The following is a 25,414-nucleotide window of genomic DNA, read 5'->3' on the forward strand; positions in this document are numbered from 1 at the left end:
TCGCAGTACATCGCATCGAAACCGAAGGCAGTTCGGTTGTACGCCGCCGCCCGTATCGCGTGTCTTCCGCAGAACGGAAAATCATTGCGGATAACGTTGATGACATGCTCAAAAGAGACATCATTCGGCCATCCTCCAGTTCTTGGTCGTCTCCTGTCGTGCTGGTTCGCAAGAAAGACGGCTCCCTACGATTCTGCGTCGATTATCGAGCCCTTAATAAGATCACGCGCAAAGACGTATATCCGATGCCAAGAATTGACGATGCCATTGACTCCCTCCAGGGTGCAGAATATTTCTCTAGTCTAGACCTCCGATCCGGATACTGGCAAATCCCCATGCACGAAGCGGACAAGGACAAGACAGCCTTTGCAACGCCAGACGGACTATATATATATATATATATATATATATATATATATATATATATAGAGAGAGAGAGAGAGAGAGTGAGAGAGAGAGAGAGAGAGAGAGAGAGAGAGAGAGAGAGAGAGAGAGAGAGAGAGAGAGAGAGAGAGAGAGAGAGAGAGAGAGAGAGAGAGAGAGAGAGGTGAATGAAACGGCTTTGTGAAGCTTGCTACAATTCAGTACCAAATTTGTAATGAACCTCGACAGATAATTGGACGAGGTGTACGGTGAAACGTTTCGGATAGTCAGCAGACCGAGCGCCTGCAGATTGCCTCATAAATGTTTTTTTTTTCTTCGATGGAGGTCACGTGACGATCCGTTTACGTTCACGCGGCAACGCTAGGAAGCCCCGCGAAGCGTCGCTGACGGAAGAGCTATCAGCCTTAAAAGGCCGCCACTATAGACCGCACTGCGGCTGTGCAACGTATATATGCGGCGCGCAGCCGCGTCCACACGACGACAAAAACGCTCCTTCTCTCGCGTTGCCTCGCGGCCGTTGGTTTATAAAAGACGTGGTCACGCGCAAAGTATAAACACAGACGCCGGCACAGAATCTCAGGTCGACCAACACGCGGCGTACATAACGAGGCCCTCCCTGCTTGGCATGCGCGCTGGTGCGTAAAGAACAGCGCCGCGCGGGACCCCGTCTTTGATCCGCCCACAACCGTTCCCTCTGCGGGAGAGACCCGGCGCTGTTTGCCCGACGATTCGAACGCGCATTTGCTTTGCTCGGTAAACACGCCGGCCGAACTGGACGCCGGAAAAGGGCGCCGCGCGCGAGCCCCACGCTATAACTCTTCGTAAAGCAAAGGCAAAAGACGAGAAATCCCACCCGCACAAGCGCGCGTTATGCTTTCCGAATGTCTGAGGCCGCTTTCTGTGGGTCAGGTGGCCGTCGTTTTTGCGGTGCGCGAGGAACAAAATAGGAGACCCGAAGCGTTCGCTCGCTAGGCGTGCTGTACTATGGAGTCTGAACAGCATTTGTTGCGCCCTCAACGGGCATAAACTGGTACTTGTTGGCACTTTTCTAGAACAGGAAGACAACGCTTAATACTGCTTTCCGCACTGAGATCGTCTGACTACGAAAAAAAAAGAAAGAATAATGCATGGAGGTAACTGAGATTCAGTTAGGTATACCAGTACACAGCGCGAGAAGTCCTTTAATCGGACCGTGAGTTGTTGTTGAGCCTGCAAACAAACCGTTCGCGGGAGTCCACAACTTAGAATATTTGAACAAGGAAAATCGGCTTCTGTTCCGATAGCTAAGAGTTCTTTATTCTTTGTTCTGCTGTAAGATATAAGAAAAATTACGAAACATAAGCCTTTCAAAAGAACGTTCACAGTTTTGGTGCACATTAGTCTTTGTATTCGGCTTTTCCCGTCACATGTGCTGCGCCAAAGCATCTAAATGTCTGAGATTGCTAATGTGCATCTTAAAAATATTCCTACGAGTATAGCACGCAGTACATTTATTCGCTCTCCGCTTGTATGGGAACATATGCCTCAGTTCTTACACTCTCAACTTACGTTTCCTTTATTTATTAAATTCTGAGAATGATGTCATAGCTATCTTGATGAAAACAGAAAATCTTCCAAAGAAGTCTTCCAAAGGGTGGTTTCGTGCTATAACGTCCTCCGAATATAAATCCTGTCTTGTTACACAAAAGTGTCAGTGGGAGGGACCCGCCCGAGTGCGTAGTGAGTCTTGTAGCTGATTCAAACAACTGGGGAACGTGCATACATGCAAGAAGCATTAAACAACAACAAAAAATATGTGGATCCTACGCGCTGTGAGAATCGGTTTAAACTAAGCTTTCATTGAGGTTTGCGGGAAATGCTGACATTGTTTAACGACAATTTGCAAGTATAGAGTGCCCGACTAAGCTGGACACGTTTTCACCGGGAAACGCCATTCTCAAAACAAACTTGAGGCACTCGAAAGTATGCCACGCATGATGTCGATGGAATGACTACCATGAAATGAAGAGGACGCTATAAGGACGATGGCGTGAGGACGACAGCATGACGAAAATTGGATAATAACGCTGGAATGACGACGATGGAAGGACGAAAACAAAATAAGCAGGTCGCCATGACGGCGACGCAATAAGGACTATAGCATGGCGACGACAGTATAACGACAATAAAATGATGACAATGGAATCACTGCGACTGAATGGCGACAATGAAACGGCGTCGATGGCATGGCGACGACGCCATGACGAAGAGGGAATGACGACGATGGAATCGCGACGTCGAGATGACGGCAAATGGAATGACGACACTGAAATTACGACGACGGTATGACGAAGACCGAGAGAGGAGTAGAACTTTACAATGCGATGCCGGGATCATAGCGTACGATGGGCGTGCCGCTCGGACCCGCCGACCAGAGGGTGTTTGTGCTTGTGCATTCCCGGGAGAAGGCCACAGCGAAGTGAAGGCTGGGTCCTCGAGCTGCCGTGTGTCGTCGGCCACCACTTCTAGAACAAACTCCGTGGTCGCGACTGAACTCCGACGCTTCGGGCAACCTGACAGCTGTTCACCCTCAGGTCGAATCTCCCGGCTGCGGAGGAGTCTGTTACGTTTCAATACGCTGATGAGCATTCTTTGGACATTTCCCACGAGGCACTCCTTTCACCAGTGCTCGCCCAGACGACGCCGTGGACCGACAGAGACTGTGACGCGAAAGGGAGCTCACTTAGAAATAACAACTATAGTGAAGACCGCTCTACCTGAACCTGACCCTGACAAGCTGAACTAATTGTTGAAAGGGGCAACATCGAGTTCTACCGTGGGAACAACGTCGACCTCGGTTTCCCAGATTACCACGCAGTCGCACCATATGCGGGAGGGAGGGTGCAACGTAGGAGGTGGAGTCCGGCGGAACGTTGCAACGTCATGGGCGGGATTTTGCGACCGATTCGATGATTGCGATTTGCCCAGATACAGTCATCTGAGTCCCTAGTCCAGTCTCCTAGGGAAGACGACTGTTTTAAAAGCGGAGAATTTTACTGCAGTGAATAGGGTGCTGACGTGTCATCATGGGAAATCAGACGTTTAATATGCTCCTACATGGAGTGCGCTTCCGTATCTGGGGCCAGTGTAAACGATGTAAAATAAATCATTTTCTTTCATTCGTGCTGCCGGACGTATTCATCAATGGGCTAGGCGGATTCTTGGCCCAAACGGCACCTCGAGCCGCAACACGAGGCAACATGCGCGGGGATTCGACGAGTCTCGCAAAACATGGGCGCAGCGACGACGACAATGCGCTGTCTTCCTTACAGCGGGGCGATTATACGCAGACGCCCACGCGGTTCGAGACGCTCGGCGCCTTGTCGGGAATCGCGGTGACAGAAGCTTCGTTGATTCCACGTGGCCGGAGATTAAGGAGCGAAAAGGCGCGGGCGGAGAAATTAACTGAGGGGCGAGCGGCATGCATGCGGCAATCAGTGCTCGCGGAGAGCCAGCAGCAGCTCGGCGGGGGCGCGCTCATTAACGCCTCTCCCCTCCGGGAAATCACCAGGCGCCGGGCCCCGGCCGGTTCCCACGAGGGGGGGATGTGGGGAGTGGGGGGACGGGGGGCGAGGGGAAGACAGGAAAGGGAGGGTTAGCGCGGTCCGCGACTCGGGTGCGCGCAACCGGTGCACACAGAGCGCGCGCAGCTTCGGCGCTCGCGAGCTCGCGCGGATGATATTGCGAGCGCGCTCAAAGCAGCAGCTGCAGTGGCAGCGCCGATATTGAGGCGGCAGCGGCTGGCGTCGTCCCTTCCAATTTCGAAGGACTCGGGCGCGCCGCCGGTCGAGCGAGAGCGCCGAAGAGCGTCAGCTGGGCCCCCGAGCCAGCGAGCGGGCTCCGGCACCACGCGGCGTGTGTCCCGCTTCGCGAGCCATGCGTCGTCGCCGCTGTCGCTCAGCGCGCGCGAACCGTCTTGTCGCGTTGTGCGTGCGTCCGCACGACTTCCTCCCGCCCTCCCCTCTTTTCCTATATACCCTATCTCTCCACCAGACTGCTGGTATCGAATCGGGCCGTGTACACGTCTCTCACGCTTCTTGCTGCCCGTGCATTTTTATGGGCGACAGGCTCACGCGTCGTCGGTGTAGCACGGCCGCTGCAGGCCTCGCCGTATTTGCTGCCGACTCAAGATATTCCGCCGAGGCGCGCTGGCGGCAACTTTTCGGCCTGGCCATGACTTTGTTGTACGCAGATGTGCGCCGTTGTTTGCTTTTGATTCGCTTACTTTTGCCCGGAATACAGCCAGGGTGGGTGTCTCGTTTTTTGCTTGTGGCGTCGTAGTCGCCGCCTGCCTGCGTGTTGCCATGCTTTTTTAGCTTATTGGGCAAAAGCACTATGCTTTTTTTTTTTCGGGGCATAAATGCGAACGGCCAGAATAGCGTGAGCACCGTGGTTCTCTTGTACGCGAAGGCCATTTTCGCGTTTTTCTTTTGTGGAAAGAGGTGGTGGGGAGGCGCATGAGGCTGGGAAGGGTGTTCTTCATTTCTTCTGTGAGAGTTATTATTTTTTTTACTTCTTCCAGCAAAGTGAAGATCGAGAATAAGTTGCATTATGACATTTACAGTTTACACAGTGTGGAGTAGAATTACAGTTGTCCGAGCGGTGATCGCTGGCGAGCACGTCAGTTTACTTCTACATGACTGTAATGCCAGTCCAAACTTAAAGCGCGAGTAACGAAGCATTCGTGCGGAGTTCACTGTTAATTGTTAACTTCGTTAAAGTTTTGTTAACTGAGAAGCTTGACAGCTAAAGTCCTTCTTAGCTAAGAAGCGGAAAAATAATAAAATATCAACCCATGAAGAAGGTGACATGGCCAGCACCCGATTTACATCTTTGCGTCTGTGGGCAGCACGTCGTCGTGCAGAACTATAGCCTTAAACCCACAACTGGCCGCCGCTGAGCTTCGTGCGAACCTAAATGGACTCACCGAGTCAGCCCGTCGCTGCAAGAAGTGCCTCTACAGGGTGGTGGTGGTGATGATGATGATGATGATGATGATGATGATGATGATGATGATGATGACGATGAATACAGGGAACGGTGGATACACTGGCGCGCTTCTCTTGGCCCATCTTCTTCGTCCGCCTCGATCTCGCGAATGTTCTGGAGCATCGAATTAGGCGGTCGCCCGCCGGACCCAGTAGCCATTGCATCTTGAAGGGCAAGACGTGCAAGACGACAAAGACAAAAGGCAGGAAACACACAGGACAACGCTGAATTTCAGAGCATGCCTGTGTTCTGGCTGTACGTTGAACTAGTTCGCATCAGAAGTAGCCAGGGCCTTTTTCCCAGCGTACAATCACTCCCCGCCACAATTCAACTGTCCTTATAACCTTGAGGCGGCAGTTGGCGCGACTCCCAGTCAGTCAAACATCGAAGGCATGCAAGTGCCTTTTACAATAGCGGACCTTCAGGCAGCCATTCACCAGGCAAAAGTGTGCAAGGCGCCATGCCCCAATGAAATCTCTTACGACGTGTTCAAGAACATCGCTGGCCCTGCACTGCAGTTGCTGCTTGACTTACTTAAGGCGATTTGAGTGGCCGGAGAGCTGCCTGATTCGTGGAAGCATGCCGAACTTGTGCCAACACTGAAGCCAGGAAAGCACTCGGGCAAGCTGTCTAACCTTCGGCCTGTCGCCCTAACGTGTACGTTGTGCAAGCTTCTTGAACAAACGCTGGCATCGCGCATCTCCTGGTGGTTGGAAGAGCACGCCTGGTACCATCCGGCCCAGAATGGCTTTCGACCGCACTTGGGCACTGAAGATGACCTAGATCATTTGAAGTCCGTGGTGCTTGCGGGAGGAAGAACAAGCAGCGTTCGAACCCTCCTCACAATGAATGTTCATAGAGCCTACGACTACGTTAGCCACTCGAACATCATTGGCATAATACAATGGCTCCAATTTCCGCCACGCGTCTGCGATTTTGTGATGTCCTTTTTAGAACGCAGCGCCTTCTGTATTCGAGTCAGCAAGGGAACAACCGGACATATTGTTTTGAAGAGGGGTGTACCGCAGGGTTCGGTGCTGTCTCCGATACTGTTTACCATGCCCCTCGCGTGGCATCTCGCTGGCATTCCAGATACCTCCTTCCTTCTGTAAGCGGATGACGTGACAGTGTGGGCACTACATGAGGACACTACATGCAGACCTGCAGCGCCAGCGTGACGGTCTCCAACTGCCTTGAAAAAGACTTCAGGCTGGTGTACCCGGATTGGACTGACACTTTCTGCCATAAAGACTGCATTCATGTCCATCACCAATATACGAGGTCACCGTCGCCTCCTGCAGACACCCATTCGTTTGAGCCTAAATGGCCAAGATCTATCCACGGTATCAACGATGCGTGTGCTCGGAGTCGAACTGGGTGCATCTGGCTCTGCTACTGCATGGGTTCGCTCCGCACTTCAGAAGAGCGCTAATACCCTGCATGTTATCCACCTCATTTCTCGTAAGGCTGGGACTGCTTGTTAGGGAATGTCCAGCATTTTGGTGTGGTCGATCCCGCAACCTCGGCTTGTCTATGAAGCTCAGTTTCAACGCCACACATTGAGAGATTGGAACCTGCTTGAAACCACGAATCGGAGAGGCCATGTGGGCGATCACATGCCTTACTCGGCTAACCCCTGCATCCCGACCCTCCAGGCGGAAGCACCGGTAAACACGGTCGATGATATCGTACACCAGCGTCAAACGGCTCACCGCTTATAGAGCTAAGCTATAGCTGCTGTAGCATCTTTGGTCCACTACAACAATTCAGCACTGACACAACCTGTTGCATCCTTGCCAGAAATTCCACCATGGCTTAAGGCACAGACCAGCGACAACTAACCGCTGACTCGCCTGCGTGAATATAGCCGTCAGGTAGCACAGGAGCCCGCCCTCAGAGCCACCGGTAACTCACTAGAGGTATACGCAGACGCAACTATCTATGGCATCGTTTTGCACACCAGCCTCGTATGTCTCATGCTGCCTGACGAGCAACAAGCATGCTCCTATATTACCGAGGCACCGTTTCCATTCGAATTGGCGGAGCTCGCAGTTATACGAAACGGTTTATCAGCCATGATACCCAAGCTCCATTGCATGCCGCCGAACAGTTTGCTTTTATACACAAACTCCCCGTAGACTGTTCGAGCGCTACGAAAAGTGACCGGCTCCCTAGGTATAGCCTCACACCTGCATTGCCTTATCGACTCGTGTACCTGTCCTGTTCGGGTACTGGGGACCCGTTGGTCTGCACCTGCCCAAATGGACGCAGATGCCGCCTGCCATCCAGCGAAAGTCCAAAAAACCCGCTGCATTATACTTAGTCTGTCCGCAAAGGACAGCTTGGTCCTGCACAAGGAATCCCCCCGGCGCTCTACGCGTGCACTCCTCCCTCCACGTGGATCGGACCTTCCCGGCGGCTTAACTCGCAGAGAGGAGGTTGCGCTCAGGAGGCTATCCGCCTGGTTGCCGACTTGACTCCTGCCATCCGGGCAACTTTGACGTCCGATGTACAGCGTCCCTTACTGGTCTGCCCCTTCGGCACTACCCAAGCCACAGAGGCAACGCTGAATCGCCTCCTGGTGACCTGTTCTGGCCTTCACAAGGCCCGCACCCACCACCTGCGCGGCTTTGGCTACCACCCAGGTCGGCTATCTGACCTAATGCGCTGGACGCACGGACCTTTGGACCGGCCGCTGCTGTACTTCATCCAGGAAAGAGACGTTCATCTATTTATTTACTTTATGCCTCGGGGGAAACCGGCGCGAATAAAGAAAAAGTTGACACGACAGAACACAAGCATAACAGGTCAGAAGATTGAAGAGAAAAGTCGAGGGAAAGGATGAAAATAATTGCATGCATAGGCAGATAATAGATGCAAGCACACCACCGGCGACCAATAGGCTTAGGCGTACGTGCTCAAAGCAATAAAGAAGCACCAAAGGAGAGCTCTTCTTTGAAACAGCCACCTCTGTGGCCAGCGAAAAGTGCAGAGTGTCACTCGCTTACCGCCGTGGCTGTGCCTCAGTGCCAATGTAAACGCATTAATTCAAAGTTAGAGTTCAGATGCCAGCCACCACAGATCCTGGCGGGGCAGAGGTGTTATTATTCTGCCGAGTACTCTAATAGTTCAGGGATCGTTCCTCAATTTACCATAGTGTAGCAAAGGAAGCCGACCGGAAATCGTTTAAAGCTAGCTCAAGAGCAACTTCCTAATTTTTGTGTGAGCCAGAGCCTCCTTTAACTTTATTCTCTTCAGCGACATTATGAATGTTCCCGCTTCTCTCTCTATCTCTCTATCTATATCTATCTCTGTTTTCTACAGCAACATAGCTGCTATGGTCTTACTACTCTTGTCGTTTTGATATCCGCCGACGCGGCCGGTGTATGCCGCTGGAATCCCGAGGTGTTTTGCCATAGGATGAAAAAGAAAAAAAAAGAAAGAAAGTTACAGTGCCGCACAAGGTCTAGAAATCCAGACCCATAAATTTCCAATCCTCTGACCCACTTCACCTACGCTGCAACAAAATATACTGCGTCTGAGCATTACTGTGCGTGGCCTTTTGAGCGATCATTAAAATGAGTGCATGGTTGGCGTCGCTATCTGCGGCTTATCAGCGTCGAGATGAAAGAGTATAAACGAAGCTCGTGGAAACAACGAACGGCAGGACACAACAGAGGCGGAAGTGGGACGTACCGAGCCTCTCCTGTTATTAACAACCACAGGGGAGCGCAACCTAAACAACCGAAACACACTCGAACTTGAGGCGTCATCGACTAAAGCCTTCTTCTCGAAAGGAGATTGCTCGCGAGCACCCGTTGAACTTTTACTCAAACCGATGCCGCATGATATAGTGCAAGGTTCCGTATGCATAATATTGCATCAGCTATCGTGTCACTGTTTCACAAAATTAACGAAACTGCAATATTCCTTTGTTTTTGTTTTCGAAGCACGTAAAGTACCGAGTTGACAAGATCGCAATGCTCGAAAATCTTCATGACCACGGGCTTTCGATCATGTGGTGCTACGAAGCTACATCCCAAAAGCGATGTCGCACGAAGTACGGGTGGCAATCTACGCCGACGACATCGCCCTCTTTGCGACTGGCCCTACTCAAGTCGGCTATCAGGTGCGTGCATCTGTCCAGACTGCAATTGACGCGGTGGACCAGTACATGGGAAGCATCGGCCTCCAGCTGTCGGTGACCAGAACAGAGGCACTGCTGGTACACCCACGAGGCGCGCGAGCACGTTCCGAAGCGCCACCGCTGACTCTGCGCCGTTGCCCTCTCCCGTGGCGCAAGAGCGTCCGCTACCTCGGCCTGCAGATCGACTGCCGCGTCAACTTCAATGCGGCCGTCTCCCACATCTGCAAGCAATCGAGGAAAGTCGCCAGCGCCGCGCGCTCTCTTCTCGCGCGTGGACACGGATGCACGCCGCAACTCGCACTGCGCGTTTACAACTCTCTGGCCACATCGAGGGCACTCTACGCCCTCCCCACCACCAACGCTCGATCGGCGAATTGGAATGCCATTGACATGGCGCACCGTACTGCGGTGCGAGAACTATACGGCCTCCCTCGCTCCTCCCAAGTAGGGGCGACACTCGCGGAAGTGGGCAACTGGCCGCCATCGCTTCGTGCACGAAAGCAGGCGCTCCACCACATTGAGCGCCTGCAGCGCTCACCACAGGGCCAGCGGCTCGTCTGCAGACTCCACTCCCTTCCGAACTCGGGAATGGGCAAGTGCGCCACCGAGTTCTCAAAGCTCATCGGGTCGTCGCCACAGTTCGTCTCCCTGCCGTACTACTCCAGTCTGCTCGACGTGAACATCGCGGTGCCTGGCGTCGCATCACAGCGCCGAACTGCGGTGTGCGCCATGAGACAGGAGACCGCCTCCCTACTGCACGAGAGACTGGCAGGACGACTTCTCGTCTACACCGATGGCTCGGTGACGGCGGACGGGTCTGGTGCTGCGGCTTGCACGGCACCGGACATCTCGGAAACGCGCCAGTGCCGACTGCGCTTTGCCGCGTCATCGACAGTGGCCGAACTCGCCGCCATTGATCTCGCTGCCGACCTCCTATTGGAACATTCGAACATTGTGTCAGCGGCCATTCTCACTGACTCTCGTGCGGCGCTTTGCATGCTGGCCAGGGACTACGGCGGAGTGCCCCTTGTTATTCGAGTTGGCTGCAAGCTGCGACACATCGTGAATCAAGGCTGCGACCTGGCGCTTCAGTGGATACCCGCTCATATCGGATTGCCAGGCAACGAGGAGGCTGACTCCCTCGCCAAGGCGGCGCACGGTGAGCGCTTTCCCCTCACCCACTTGGTGACCAGCTTCGACGCGGCCAAGACAGCTGTTCTGCGCAGCCTCACTGCGCAACATCCCGATCGGCGCGTCGCGGCGGGAACGCCCCCGCGCCTGCTCCCGCGTGCGGGCCTCTCTCGGGCTGACTGCGCCTTCCTTCTCCGCCTGCGTATCGGCTGCTACAAAACAGCGGCGCGCACACACAGGCTCACGGGAACCGGCAGCACCGTGTGTGGTAACTGCGATGACGTGGAGACACTGGAACACCTTCTGCTTCACTGCCCGGCCTTCGAGACCGAGAGGGAGGCTCTGTACGCCTCCTACCGCCGATGTGGCTTGCCATCCACCACCCTGCAGAGCCTACTCTTCCCCAATGCTCACAGTTCCATTACTAAGCGTGCATTTTCGGCATTGATCGAATTCTGCGAAGCAACACACCTCAGAGCGCGGCTGTAGGCCCCGCAAACGCTTAGCTACATTGTCGTCTTTTCTTTTTTGCTATTCCGCTCTGTCTCTCCTTTTTACTTCCGGTCACTATCTCCATCTTTTTCTCCCCACACCCCTTTCCCCGTGCAGTGCTGTTGAGGTGTCCTCCCGTGAGAGACAGTTACGGCACTGCACTTATCTCTTCCATTTCTCTTTAAAAATCACTTCACACACACGCTACGAAGCCTGGTCAGCGTTTTTAGCTCACGTTTTTTTCAAGCACTCGGTTCATTCAGTTTATGCCTGTCGCGTTCACTGCCGTGTCAGGGCAGAGTTTGTTTTTGATTGATTTATAAATCCAATTGAGATAGGCTCATGCGACAGGAAGCTGTGCGGTTGAAATGCAGCCAAAGGGCTGTTGCCGGCAGGAGTGACGCAACTATATCGTATCCTTTCCTCGATCAGCCGACGTCTCCTTTTTGCGTTCAACGCGCAATGTGTTGAGAGCGTGCAATTACGAGGAAGTATTGCCGCCCTCATGTAGGCCTCCATATGGCTCAAATTACACGTCCGGGCATGTTGCTGCGAGCTCGTGAGCATTTTGATTTCAGTTCCTCTCTGCTCGGCTTTCGTGCCTCCATCGCCATGGGTTTCAAAAGATGACACGCACCACGAGCGCGTCGCTGTCTCTTACCCACTGCCTGTGGTGGTCACGACGCTGTCTTGTCAGCTTGTTGCTATGCTGAAGAACATGGGCTGCTGTATAACTTCGCCGAGCGTGTAATCGGCATTTGTTCTGCGTGAACCGCGCATTGCCGTCCTTATATATGAACCACTAACCAAGAATGCCAGTGGCATCTTAAAACTTAGCGGATGTTCATCTTCAAAGCAAGGCCAGCGCCGCAAGGATGATACCGATTTGTAATAACTGTATTAAAGGGGTCCATTTTTTTCTACCAACCGTCGCCGATATCGGGCTATCTACTATACGACTGCCGGGACCAGTCGGGATGGTGGAGAAGAGGATGGCTCTTTTCGTGGCTCTTCACCTTAAATTTGACAGAGCAGATGCCGCCACATCCTTTGAATCAAGAGAGAACACCACCTTACCAGTGCTATCTGAGGGCACACTCCACTTTTTCAGTTAACGCAGAGAAGTTCGCGATGATTATCTTCGAAAGGTGAATAAACAACAGAAAAGTGCGCCGCATCGCCAACGACGGTGATGATTACAGTTATGTTGACAGTGCCGATTATGCGCATTAGACCTTATGCGCACTGGATCTTATGCGGCCAAGCGCTGCCTTGTTTAAGGCATGAGGGCTTCACTCGCGCGTGTTGAGACGGACATTGCATGGGAGGTAAAAAAAATGTGTGCCGATGGTCACTCGCAAAAGGATGTCGCCAAAGGGTGCTGCCAAAGCGTGACATTTCGCGAAAGAGAGTGAAAGTGTCATTCGATGCTGATCCATGCTTCTTTATGGGTAGCACAAAATAGCATCTTCTTTCCTCTTCTGAACCACTATATATATTCACTGGTGGCTGCCACCAATCCTATTAATTTAATGTGTCTATACCGTGAAGGCGACGGATATTAATACCTTTGTTACACTACCGGTCTTGACTGCGGTTAAGCTTAACGGTGGTTCTCACTTAACTACTGTTAACGCCAACCGCTAAACAGTACATCAAAATTGTAATCGTATGGACGGCGTCACTTAGCTGCAAGCGTAGTTAGTCCACGTAAAGCACGAATGCTGCTATGTAAGAGGGCGTGGTGTAAGATGTCCAGAGGGCTTCCCTCTCGTCTCCAAAATGGCGCCTGTTTTAGTCTTTCCTTACAGCCACTTCTATCGCGAAGCTATATTTGGATGCATGAACGCCTACGGCTCCAATTACTTATTAATTAATCCAAAGCCGTGCTTTCGGATCCTGAGTATCTAATATGGACCGCCTGGGGCTTGGTTACAGCTGCATTTGCATATTGCTTCCATTGGACTGAACTGCTAGTATGCTGTTACCGACAAATCAAGTCCTACAGCTGGGCTTCACATGTAGCTGGACGACCGATCAGTGCCACCACGGAAGGTGTGCGGGGACTCGGTGTGTCTCGTAATCTTCGGACATCAGGACATATGCAAGAAAAGGAAGTACGTGGGATTCAAACCCTGAACACGAAAGTGCGCCCAGTACAAAATGTGTGTCAACGGCGTCAACAAGGCCGCGGCTTTCAGTTAACTATTGAGGTAAGCTTCACCCCAAATTAGAGGCAAAACACGGCGCGTGAGTGAACGAGCTCGTGACTCTATACGGTTGACTGATTGCCTTTTTTGTACAGCTGTAAAACCACTTCAAAAACAGGAATTTTGAGATCTAGAGAGTCCAGAACGTACTGTCCGTTTATGGCCTGTCGGGGGATTCTTGCTCTTCGATATCGCCGAAGAAGCATACAAAAGTGGCGGTCTGCAAATTCGCTTGACTGGCCCCGCTGCGTTTGGGATCATCCGCGGTTGAAGCGGGACGTCGCCAAGTTCGACGAACGATGGACGCCTCTATTATCGCCGATTTCGATGTCGTTTGCAGCAGGAGCGGGTCAAAGGCCGCCTGCCGAGTTTTCAGAACCCCGTGACGCAAGGCGAAGTCTATACTCACTCTGCCAGCTATATCACGTGGCGTCCGCGCGGTCGGCTCTGGGAGCCCCCTTCCCCCTTCTGGGCCCCTACGATGGAGACGTCGTCGTGAGGATCGGAGGCAGGGGGAGGGGGGGGGGTGCAAGATTCTCGCGCACGGCGAAGTCGTTCGCTCCCTCGCTCGCTAGGGGGGGCAGGGGGGGGCAGGAAGAAGCCGTGGGGGGGGGGGGTTCTCTCGTGGCGTGCGAGGCGGCCGGCGGCGCTTAATCAACGTGGCGGCGGCCTGCAATTTGGGTCCGCCCATTTTTTTCATTTCGGAGCGGCAGCGGGCCGCCCCCATTATCGGATTATGGGCGCTGTGCTCTGGTCCTCGGGTGGGCGAGGGGGGGTCCTTCTTTCCCCCACCTCGGAGCGCGTGCATTTTTCATGCGCTCCACGACGTCCCCGCCGCTCGCGGCCGACGGAGCGGAGCGTCTCTCTTGTCGATGAGTGACCGCGTGGAGCGGCCGGCTGCCCCTTGCCACACGAACGGGGCACACACACGTTGCGATCTCTCGACTGCTCTTCGTTTCACGATGCGGAGCTTTAGAAATGAGTGACGCAAGCAGGTTTGGCGCATTGGAGAGATCGTGGCAGCAACACTACGCGCGCTCAGATACTGAACTCGGCTTGAATTTTTATGTAGTAAGCAGGAGGCGTTGATAGCGTGCGTTCACTCTGAATCCGCTATTTTCGAAGATTTTGAAAAAGCCGAAACAGTCAGTGGGAGGGAGGGAAAGAGATATAGAGAAGGCAGGGAGGTTAACCAGAATAACGTCCGGTTGGCTACCCTACACCGGGGGAATGGGAAAGGGGGAAAACAAAGATAACAGGGAGAGAGAGGAGGGAAGGAAAGAAGGAAATTGCAGTGAATTCGCTGACGTGTGTGGCCCTACAGAAATTGCATTAATAGTCACAGATGGTCGCACAAGCCCGTCGTCCTTAAGTAGCACAAAAGTGTCTTCACCGCTTTATGGACCGACGGGTGATGGCGGCGGAAACAGTCAGTGGAAGCTACGAAGCAGGCTATAAGGCACGTGACCGTTTTCCAAACTGAGCTGAGGCAAAGTGCGTTCGCACGATCGCATTTTTTTATTGTTATTAATTGACTGACGGCAGGTCTGACTACGCTATTGGTTTAAAGCATTATAGTGAAGCAGTGTAAGCGCCGTTTCTCGAGAAGGGTTCCTTCAAGTCCAAAGGGTTCGGGAGAAAGCTCAATGAGGTCCACGGGCCCTAGAAGTGATGGTGACGCACTAGAGACGAGAACCGCTGTCATAACCACGAACATGAAGTCTTGCATGGTATATAGTGACCTATCTGCGTGAAGCCACGTCATATGCAAGCCAATTCAGATGAAATTATGAGAAAGTAACGAGTTTTCCGGTCCACCAGATTTGGGGAAATCGATTGCTCGTGACAGAACCTCATATCAGCAGCATCAATACTGGCGCGTAACGTCGCGTTTCTTACTGATGCTCGATTGTGAATAGCATACAAATAAATTAAAATGTAACGACCTTGCTGAAAAAAAAAGACGCGTATGTTCAGCTATGTATTTTTTTTTATTGACATGATAGAAGGAAATGTTGGCGGACAAATACGGCGCCGGCTACTCCTTGGCGTTTGACCAGGCAGTAGTACATGTTTATTTATATAGTTACTGTACCTCCTGTTCAAGAGCCAAGTTATTATTCCCTAACAAGGCTTAATAGGATTGCCTACGTGTGATTAGTCTCCCCCTCTCTCCCCCTGCCCCTTAAGAAGATGTAAACGCGTTCAACAAGGTCCTCGAATCACGTGTGAACGCTTATAGAAAATGCTTGTTGACTGAGCAAGAATTAATTCTCTGGGGGACTGTGGTAGTTGTAGACGTCCAGCCTCGACCACTGATGGTTCACGCACGCAGCTTTGGAGCTTGGAAATTCGCGCGGGGTTCTGTGTGCCACGCAGACTCTGAGATTGGTACGGCGCCTGTGCGTGCATTTCGGAGGATCCACCAGGCGGTGGCTGCAGCGGACAAAGGCGACGTGGTTTTATAATAGTTGTGTGCATCGGAAGGAAGTTGTTCTTGAGAAGACGACTTTGCCCGCAGCGATCGAGCCTTCTGTCGTCACATTAAATGAGTTCAAAGCCGAAATAATCGCTGAAGTCTGCTAATTCATTTTTTTTTTTTGCGCTTTACCGAGTGTCTCGCTTTGCACTGAGAGACAATAACGGGTTGGAACTCGTGCCAACGCCTCTTGCATCGCTCAGAAATCATGAGACGGTTGGCGTGTAATCCTTTGAAGCGTGAACGCGGCAAGCTTTTTACTGTGTTCACGGCATGCCACACATGACCTGCTGCCATCTTCACACGGTACATGAGACGCTGAATTTGTCATAATGCGATTCGTTTAGCCTTAGCGCTGCGGATCGGTCGCAGTGAAGCAAATAAACATATCACATGCCGAAACGCAAACAAAAATCGGCATAAACAACCTGACATTTCCGTGTATAACTTATAAACATTGTGGACGACGGTCTCCTGAAGGACTTTAAATGCAAAGCCGTTTTTCTTTCTTTCTTTCTTTCTTTCTTTCTTTCTTTCTTTCTTTCTTTCTTTCTTTCTTTCTTTCTTTCTTTCTTTCTTTCTTTCTTTCTTTCTTTCTTTCTTTCTTTCTTTCTTTCTTTCTTTCTTTATGCATTTTGGCAATTCGTGCTTGTTTAAGTTATTTCAACAGTAACTTAAACTTTCCGGTGTTCATTGAAGAGTTGGTAGCTTGCTACGATCGCGCAAGCGTGGCTTCTAATATGCGTGACAATGGGCCAGAAATAAAAGGCGACTTTAGCGCGATACGCACATCAGTGTCATTCTTCTACAGCGCTGACGCTTCTTCTTTTGAATGATAAATCCTTTCAAATTAAATTTGATACGTCGGTAAGAAGCGCCTTCACCATCCTTTCTTCGTCAATGTATCGTTGAAAGAAAAAAGCAAGGGCTACGGAGGAGCCAACAAATCTTAGTGTGCCGTGGAAAAAAAAAGAAATAATGGATACATACTGTAATTCGTGCGGGCCACCTGCGCTTCCATAATGCAAGTTCAGCTGGTGCACTTGAGGCTACACTGGGCTGGTTCAGTGCTTTATGTACTACATGTGTTTTCGCAGTTGAGAATGCTGTGCGATCATGTTTCGCATTGAGAGGCGCTCGTCGGCTAAATGACTTTCCATTGGTATCTGTCATTGTGCCCTCAGGAGCTCCGTAGATCGGCGAAGTCAGTATGGAGGCACTCTGCGTATTCGTTCCCTAGTAGCACAGTATGTTACTGCAACGTTGCAACAACATTGCCAATGTTGTATTATGTTGCGCTAACATTCTTCAACATTAGATAATGTTGCTGCAATGTTACCAAGCAACATGCTGATAACGTTGCTCTAAAGTGGTCTTTTTTGCTCATTTTTTGCAAAGTTGCTCATTCTTGCGACCTTAAACTGCCGTAACCGTTGTGGTATGAGGATACCATTGCAGACTGTTTAGCCTTTCACGAGATTATTTTATTGACCAGCAACCATTGATAGCTGAAATATTTCAGTGATTTAGAATGCGGTCTCAAAGTTTCTGAAATGTTATGACAGCATTGCGGCAATATTGCAGTGACATTGTCGTGGGAACGTTGCATGTGTGCAAATAAAAAGGTGTAGCAATGTTGCATTTATATTGTCTCCAGAAGTTGCTTTAACATTGACTGAAAGTTGATGTAACATTGGAGCAATATTGTCTCAACGTTGTCTTATGTATGTTGCGTTAACGTTGCAAAAAGAGGACACTAGCCACGTTAAGGCAATGTTAGAAGCTAACGTTGTGGCCACACTGAGGCAACAAAGCGTGCTACTAGGGTTGCTATGCCCACGCAGATGTTTCGTGTATTATCATCAGCCTGATTTACGCACGGTGCAGCACGTACGCCTCTTCCGGCGATATCCGGCTACCCTTGTCTCGCGTCAGATAACTCCGTCCTATGCCTGCAAATTTCCTAATTTAATAACAGCTCCTAATTATATGCGGTACTCATCTGCGTTGCCCTTACTTTGGCACTAATTTCGTAAATATATTAATAGAACGCTGGTTACCTACTCTACGCTTACTTGACCCGCCCAACCCCCTATTTTCTCCACTTAATCGCAATTAACATATGGGCTATTACAGTTTGCCATCCGTACATAGATTTATATAAATATAGATATAAATACACATATGCACATATAAATACATAGATTTATATGTGTAGTTGCGTGTATATAATATATGTATATATACGTGGTGTGTGTGTGTGTGCGTGTGTGTGTGTGTGTGTGTGTTTGTGTGTGTGTTTGTGTGTGTGTGTGTGCGTGTGTGTGTGTGCGTGTGTGTGTGTGTGTGTGTGTGCGTGCGTGCGTGCGTGCGCGCATGTGTGTGAACATTAACAGGTTCTCTCTCTGAACATGAGAAAGGGAATTTGATTTCTCCTTACGTTTTTTTTCCAGTACGGAATCCAAGAACGCCTGCCCTTAAAAAACAAAACAAAACAAAAGCAACGACAGTAAAAAAGACATCGGTGCAGGAAAAGGTCTAATGAATCATCCCTCGTCCGGAGTACACAAATGTGAGACGATGGCGTTAAGATAGTGTCTACGGCCTTGAGCACCATCACCCCACCGCACGCTCCAGCGTTATCTCTCCATGTTCTGGCAACCGAGGAACATTGCAATGTCGAGTCTGGTGGGTGCCACTGAGGAGGCGAGCTTCGTTGCACGTGCAGCAGTGGCCATGCGTCTACGTCGACCTTTCGTTTCTGGGTCTCATCTTTAAGCGTCGCGCCTGTTCTCACAACGATCGTCGTTAGCGACGCTCTTCGGCTACATTCGCGGCGCCGGCGTCGCCTCGTTGGTGTTCAGCAAACTTCACATCACCGCTAGGAGGCGAGTTCCCAGTGCGATAGTCGCTGTTCCTGCTGATGCGGTGTCCGCCCGCAACCTTTTGCCGGCCTGTCTCATTCTACAGCGTTACCGCGTCGAGTTGCGAGCGAATCTACCACTCGCCTTCCTGCCGCTTGTCAGACTCGCGTTCGTTCTCCTTTCGCCAGGCGCCTTGTGAGTGCACCCTTGTTCCCATGCATGTTTGTGCACACCTGCTTTCGCACTGCGTCATTGCACACCGGCGTGATTTCGTTTGTCTACCGCTTGGCGCGGAAAGAAAGGCGGGTCCACGTATGTATCCAAATCACGATCATGTGACGCCGTCGTTCTGCATTCACAACGATATTTGTTTCACACGCTGTGCTCGCGCTGCATGGTCCGTGCGATCGCGCTGCCATTCCGCGACGTGAACGGGTCTCCCGTACGCCCTTGTCTTGGCTTCTTTTTTTCTTCGTCTTCCCTTTGCGAGCTGTTCTGTTTGTACGCTGGAAGTGCCTAGAGACGATCCTTACTTGAAGCCTCAGGTTGCTTGGTCCAATTCGTGCGCGACTCAATTGACATTGCATCGTCGCAAGTCTGCTGAGCACTTCGCCTGTCTGGCACTTGTAAAACCACTATACATCATTTATAGCCGCTGGCAAAAAGCAAAACGTAAGAGCGAAGCGAAAGGATAAAGGGAGAGGGATAAAGGATAGGAGGATGGGGGGGAGAGGGAATTAAGTGATACGCATGAACTTCGGGATGACAGGCACGGCGCTTCACCGTGACGTCTGCTGTGAGCGGCTGCTGTGAGCGCTACTGTACGCATTAACAAGCAATATTTGGACCGATATTTTTCCTGTCCATGCAGTCTCTGCTGCTGTCTGACTATGAGCGCGTGCAGGTATTTGTTAAACTTGCGGCTAATTAAACTCTGTGTTTTATGCGAAGCATATTACGAGAGCTCAACCCAGCTCCTCAGGCGCGGCGGTGTCGCCTTCAATACCACGTGACACCGTGACGTCACGACAGAGGAGAAACGGGGCTTTAACTCGCGCCGTCGCGGCGGTATATAAGCAGCTGCGCTTGCCTCTGCTAGACACTGACGAGGTGAGATGCCTCCTGGAGACAGAGCTGCTCGTTGGAATGAGAAGCGAAGGTTGCGGCGTGCTACAGACACTGATTTTCTAGGTGACTCTGGCTCAACTCTTGCAAGATGGGCTGGGTGGGAATCGAACCAGGGTCTCCGGAGTATGAGACGGAGACGCTACCACTGAGCCACGAGTACGATGCTTCAAAGCGGTACAAAAGCGCCTCTAGTGAATGCGGTGTTGCCTTAGAAACGAGCTGTTTCTAAGGCTCAGGCGGGCGTCGCTTGCTCAGGCGCACATTTCTTTGCCGCGCCGAACGCTGCGTTGCTCGACGCTCACCGCGTCCAATGCGGGGCGCGTAGTCGCTGCGCCGTGGCCCATTGTCTCACACCCCTTGGCGGGTCGACGGGAACGCTGTCGCGTTCCAATCTTGAAGGCGAAGCAGAGTAACGCATGAGTTGTTTCTTCGTCTAGCCGAACCAAATATAGCCAAGCAACAGCAGTTCACCAGGCTAAACAGTGGTTCAACAACTAAAATAAAGGCTAGTATGCTTCGCATCCTGGGCTTAACCTTAGCTAAGCCACAGCCATTTTTTATTTTGCCCAAGCCTAGATCTGATTATGCAGTGCACGCCGTAGTTGAAGGACTCCGCATGAATATTGACTACGCCTGGGGTTCTTTAACGTGCAACTAAATCCAGGTACACGAGCGTTTGTGCATTTTACCCCCACCGAAACGCGGCCATCACGGCCGGGGTGGAACGCAGCGTTCGAGCCCGCAACCTCGAGCTGTACAGACGAACGCCATAGCCGCTATATAACCTGCCGCAGCGGGTAGCTACCGTGGAGCAAAAGCGCCGTTCACAAAGAGAAAGCGGGTCGGTTGCTGCATTGTCTCGGAGTGCTCAGCGAATTCATCGCTAAGGCACGGGGAACCAGAAAAGTGTAGACACAACAAGCGCTGATTGTAGGCACGACCTCCGCAACCCGAGGTCGTTTGCTGTTGCGTGCATTCGTCTTGTGCTCGATCCGATCCACTGTGCGAACGCCGTAGCATACCAGTGACTTCCGCTCCCCTGGGATACAGTGCACCTCTGAGCTGCAGGCGCATCGTCGTCCCGCTTGGTCGGTTGAAAGAACCGCGAACCCTTTAATTTGCAGGCGAAAAGCTTCCGGCAACCAACGCCGCATCTCCTCATCGTCGAGAGCGAGGGCGGCGGCCATCCCCCCACTCCTCGACTCGGTGCCTTCCTGCCTCGTTGGCCCCACGGTTCTGTAGAGTCTTAACAAGCGTGGCCCAAAGCGAGTCGCCATGCTGGCGGAACGAGTAGGTCAACTTTTCGAAACATCGTCCTGCATATAGGACCATGAGTACTTCATGCGTAAACGAGCCTACATGTATAAAAAAGCCTAAAACCTCCGCAAGAACCGCATTTATCTGTATGCGTGTGTGTGTGTGTGTGTGTGTGTGTGTGTGTGTGTGTGTGTGTGTGTGTGTGTGTGTGTGTGTGTGTGTGTGTGTGTGTGCGTGTGTGTGTGTGTGTGTGTGTTGCTCAACTAGGCGATTTAACCAGTAATAACCAAGGCCCGTATTCACAAAAGGAGTTCTTACGCAACTCGTTCGTAAGAGCAGACGTCAGTAAATCGTGATGTTGGACTTATAGTTAGCGAGGGCGGCAGCACTTACCTACGAAAAGCTTTTCAAACACGAGAGTAGGAGAGACAAAAGTGTCGACTCGTCTGGTGAGGCAGTTCAACTTATGTCCCGCCTGTTCAAACTTAGTTGAGCTTAGGTTGTGTTGAAACTTATTACTAACCTTAGCAACAGCCACGCAACACAGCTTCTGAGCCCTGTCGCAACGCCGCGAGCTCTCGGCGCAGCAGTAAGCATATCACGCATTCTTTTCTGTTGTCATTGTAGAGAACGAGCTAACGCATCTTCGATGAGATGAGTCGCCCACGATGGCCATCTGGCTTCGCGATCTCGGCACGGTCCTGCTGATTGACGGCCACTGTTCTTTCTCGCGTGCAAGGTACTTGTTTCTGGTCGCCCTGTCAGGTAAGGCGGCACACAATAGCAGAGAAAGAAATGAGGACAGAACTTATTTCAAAGCCGCAAGTACAGGAAGCGGACGGTGAGAAAGAGGAGCACCGAAAACTGGGCGGCTGCGCGGCACCGTGACTTTAGTTGGCCACGCCATGTGCATTGCGAGACAGGCAAGCCGCTTATCCTGTCTGTCATCCTTCGTGTTCGTGAAGTCGGCCACAGATTCCTGAAATTTCGCAGCAGGATACAAATTCCGATTGGGAAGACGAAGAAGTTTTAATGAAGAGAGTCTACATCTAAAATAAGAGTAGGAGGAGGAAAGAAGGGCTGGAATGTTGACTAAAAAAGCATCAGTTGATTCACCTACGCTGGGCGAAGACAACACGGAGATAGAAAAATGAGAGAGAGAGAGAGAGAGAGAGAGAGAGAGATGGGAGAGAGAGGAGGAAAGACGAGGTGAATTTTCTCACGCTCGCGGATGGCACCACATAGTAAATGAACGAGAAACAAGGAGAAATCGGCCGGAAGAGCGTGTCTCAAGCCTGCTACTTTCCACCAGGCTAAGGGATAGAGACAGCGAAAGAGACAAGTAGACGCCAGATGACGACGCAATGGTACAATGATCTATATACACGTTGTTTGATGCGAGTTATAAAATTAATATTTCCCTAGAAAATCTTTGAATGGCTGCCTAGGCTAAAAGCAGTAATTAAACAGCTTGACGGACGCCCTGCCAGCAGTTACGTGGCGTGGCCAGCATTGCGGTTAAGGTAAAATATACGGAATAATATATTCATCGCATTTCAGAAGAGTAACAGACCAAACTAAGTTGCAACGGAGGCCGATAGACAGGAATGATGATACATATATACAGAATACAGCTACACAGATAAATAAGTTTGCTGATAGAATAAGAAGAAAATCAATATTTAGTGCAAATAACTAACTCATGCAGCAAAATATACTACCGAAAACATAGATTTCAAATCTCGACATAACATCATAATCACATGAGCTTGCTTAAAAATGCTTTGAGCTGAATCCTGGGGTCTTACGTGCCAAATTCACGATTTGACTATGAGGCACGCCGTATTGGTGGACGCCAGATTAATTTTGACCACCAGGGGATCCTTAACGTGCCCCAATGCACGAGACACGGGCGTTTTTGCATTTCGCCCCTATCGAAATGCGGCCGCCGCGACTAGAATTTGATCCCCTGACCTCGCGCTTAGCAGCGTAATCCCATAGCCTTTACATGTCACCGTGGTGGGTTATGCTTTGAATTAAAAAGGTGGGGGGGGGGGGGTGAAGCAACAAAACAGCAGTGTGGAATAGCAACGCAAGAAAATATAAATACAGAAAAACACCAATACAATCTACATACGAACAAACATTTGTCGAAATTGTGCGTTGTTTGGATTTTCCGGAAAGTGATACTTGCTTTAAATGGTTGGGAGGTTATGCTGCAATGATTGCGGCTTGTAATCGCTATGAAACTGGTTTTGTGTACTACGCACGTTTCACGCGCAGGAGTAATCATCGCACTAGTCGCACCGCACCAAATAGAGCATGCTGCCAACGCTCATACGTAGCTGGTCCTGGGCAACACATGCACAGATTGGAGCAGTACTTGTGCAGTACATATACGCGACCACACTCGCAGTCTTTCAACCTGCTTTCCTCACAAAGATGCATTGTAACTGAAGCTTATGGGCTCAATAAGTGCTCTTGCTCCACTTTTACTATTATTTGCAAAAGCCTATTTGTCAGGCGATGATTTTGTTTATCGACAAATGGAAACTCACCTGAGATGCCTTCGTAAGTCCACCAATCGTCCCAGTTTCCAGCAACACCTGGAATAACAAAAACGTGGAGCGTCAACAAACAGTTGACTATGCAGCTAGAGAGAGAGAGAGAGAGAGCTTTTTAAACCAAGTCAACAAACCATTTCAGTGTCAGCGCGCAGTCATCTTGTCAAAAAATTACGTTTCTTATTGGAGCATGATGTTTATGTATACACTGCGCCACCTATGGAGGAGGCAGAACAAGCACTTTGAGAACCAGCTAAAGTTGGGCTAATTGCGTTGTGATTTTTCACGCTTGAAGATGAGGACATTATAAAAGTCTACCAACTTACACAAATTACCTATTTGACTGGGCGAATTCGTGGCCGAACTGATTGCGAATGTTATAGCTGATGTGACGTTTATCGGCTTTTGTATATTGTAGAGCACTGCACGGGCCCGGGAGCAGGCCCGAGAGAGAGAGAGAGAGAGAGAGAGAGAGAGAGAGAGAGAGAGAGAGAGAGAGAGAGAGAGAGAGAAAGGAAGAACAGGTTGACACCAAGATTATCTCCGGTTGGCTACCCTGTACTGGGGGAGGGACGAGGGGGGCAATAGGTAAGAGAGAGAAGGATAAAAAAAAGAAAAACCTAAACACACACACGCACGTACACACGAACTGTTTCTGTGGGCACTGTCACGCAGCCCGCAAAGGCGTTCCTAGTCTTACGCAGTGTCACCGTACAGTCCTACGTCACACAGTGTACAGTCAGAATTTCTCAGAAAGTCCCGTGTCTTTCAGGTATCGCAGCAACGCCTTCATAGCAGATCGCGCTGATGTTCGCGTAGGCCAGTTTCCAAGGATCTTGTTTTCCGACATTGGGCGCTTGTCCACTTTGTCTAGGGTGGCTGAGAGGACCGCTCTTTGTGGGTTAAAACGATAGCACTGACAAAGAAGACGCTCGATCGTTTCATTGCACCCGCAAGCTGGCCCGAGCTTGAAGCAGAAGGCCGGGCCCTCTCACTAAGGACTCTAAGTCATGCCTTCATGCCCACGCGGACATTATGCATTGGTATGGTCCAACGCAATCTGTGCCAAGCTTAAGTGACACGCAGAAAAAGATGGCTATCTGTATATCTTAACAAAGAAAATGGAAAAACAGATGAAGTTCTAATTTCTTTCTTTTCCACAAGAACAAACATTGTTTCGCGTAAGAAAAAATAAATTACACAGAACGTTGCTTTTCAATTCATTTACCTGTTACCGCTTTTGCGATTGCTCTATTACAACTCTCGATACTATCATATTATCTCAGGGCTAACGCAAGGGGCATCTCTTTCTACTTGTGCGTTCATTTTATGCTGTGTGCTCGTGAATTCGCTAGTTTGTATTACACGCACATGTATTCGCAGGCTAAATGAACTCATAAAACCAAATCGTACTATCGAGGTACATTCATGCGCACCAGTGGAAAAATAACAGCACAGGCAATGAGCGAGGTCACTGATGTTCCCACAGGAGAAAAAAAAAATTCTGAGGTTTTACGTGCCACAACTACTTTTTGATTATGAGGCACGCCGTAGTGGAGGACTCCGGAAATTTCGACCGCCTGAGGTTCTTTAACGTGCACCTAAATCTAAGCACACGGGTGTTTCCGCATTTCGCCCCCATCGAGATGCGGCCGCCGTGGCCGGGATTCGATCCCACGACCTCGTGCTCAGCAGTAGGAGAAACAAAGATTTCCGTCTTTTATTGCTCA

General features: G+C 50.7%; 1 protein-coding gene across 2 annotated transcripts in view; it reads right to left on the minus strand.

Moving 5' to 3' along the window:
• Window positions 1-25,414, minus strand: part of LOC135909708 (carbonic anhydrase-related protein 10-like) — a 101,022-nt gene that overhangs the window by 41,579 nt on the left and 34,029 nt on the right. For both annotated transcript variants that reach the window (XM_065441754.1, XM_065441753.1), the window contains exon 2: window positions 23,679-23,726. In XM_065441754.1, the coding sequence (XP_065297826.1) occupies window positions 23,679-23,726 (48 nt within the window). The remainder of the gene's footprint in view (window positions 1-23,678; window positions 23,727-25,414) is intronic.

Source organism: Dermacentor albipictus, chromosome 3, assembly GCF_038994185.2.
Source record: "Dermacentor albipictus isolate Rhodes 1998 colony chromosome 3, USDA_Dalb.pri_finalv2, whole genome shotgun sequence".
Taxonomy (NCBI): Eukaryota; Metazoa; Arthropoda; class Arachnida; order Ixodida; family Ixodidae; genus Dermacentor; species Dermacentor albipictus.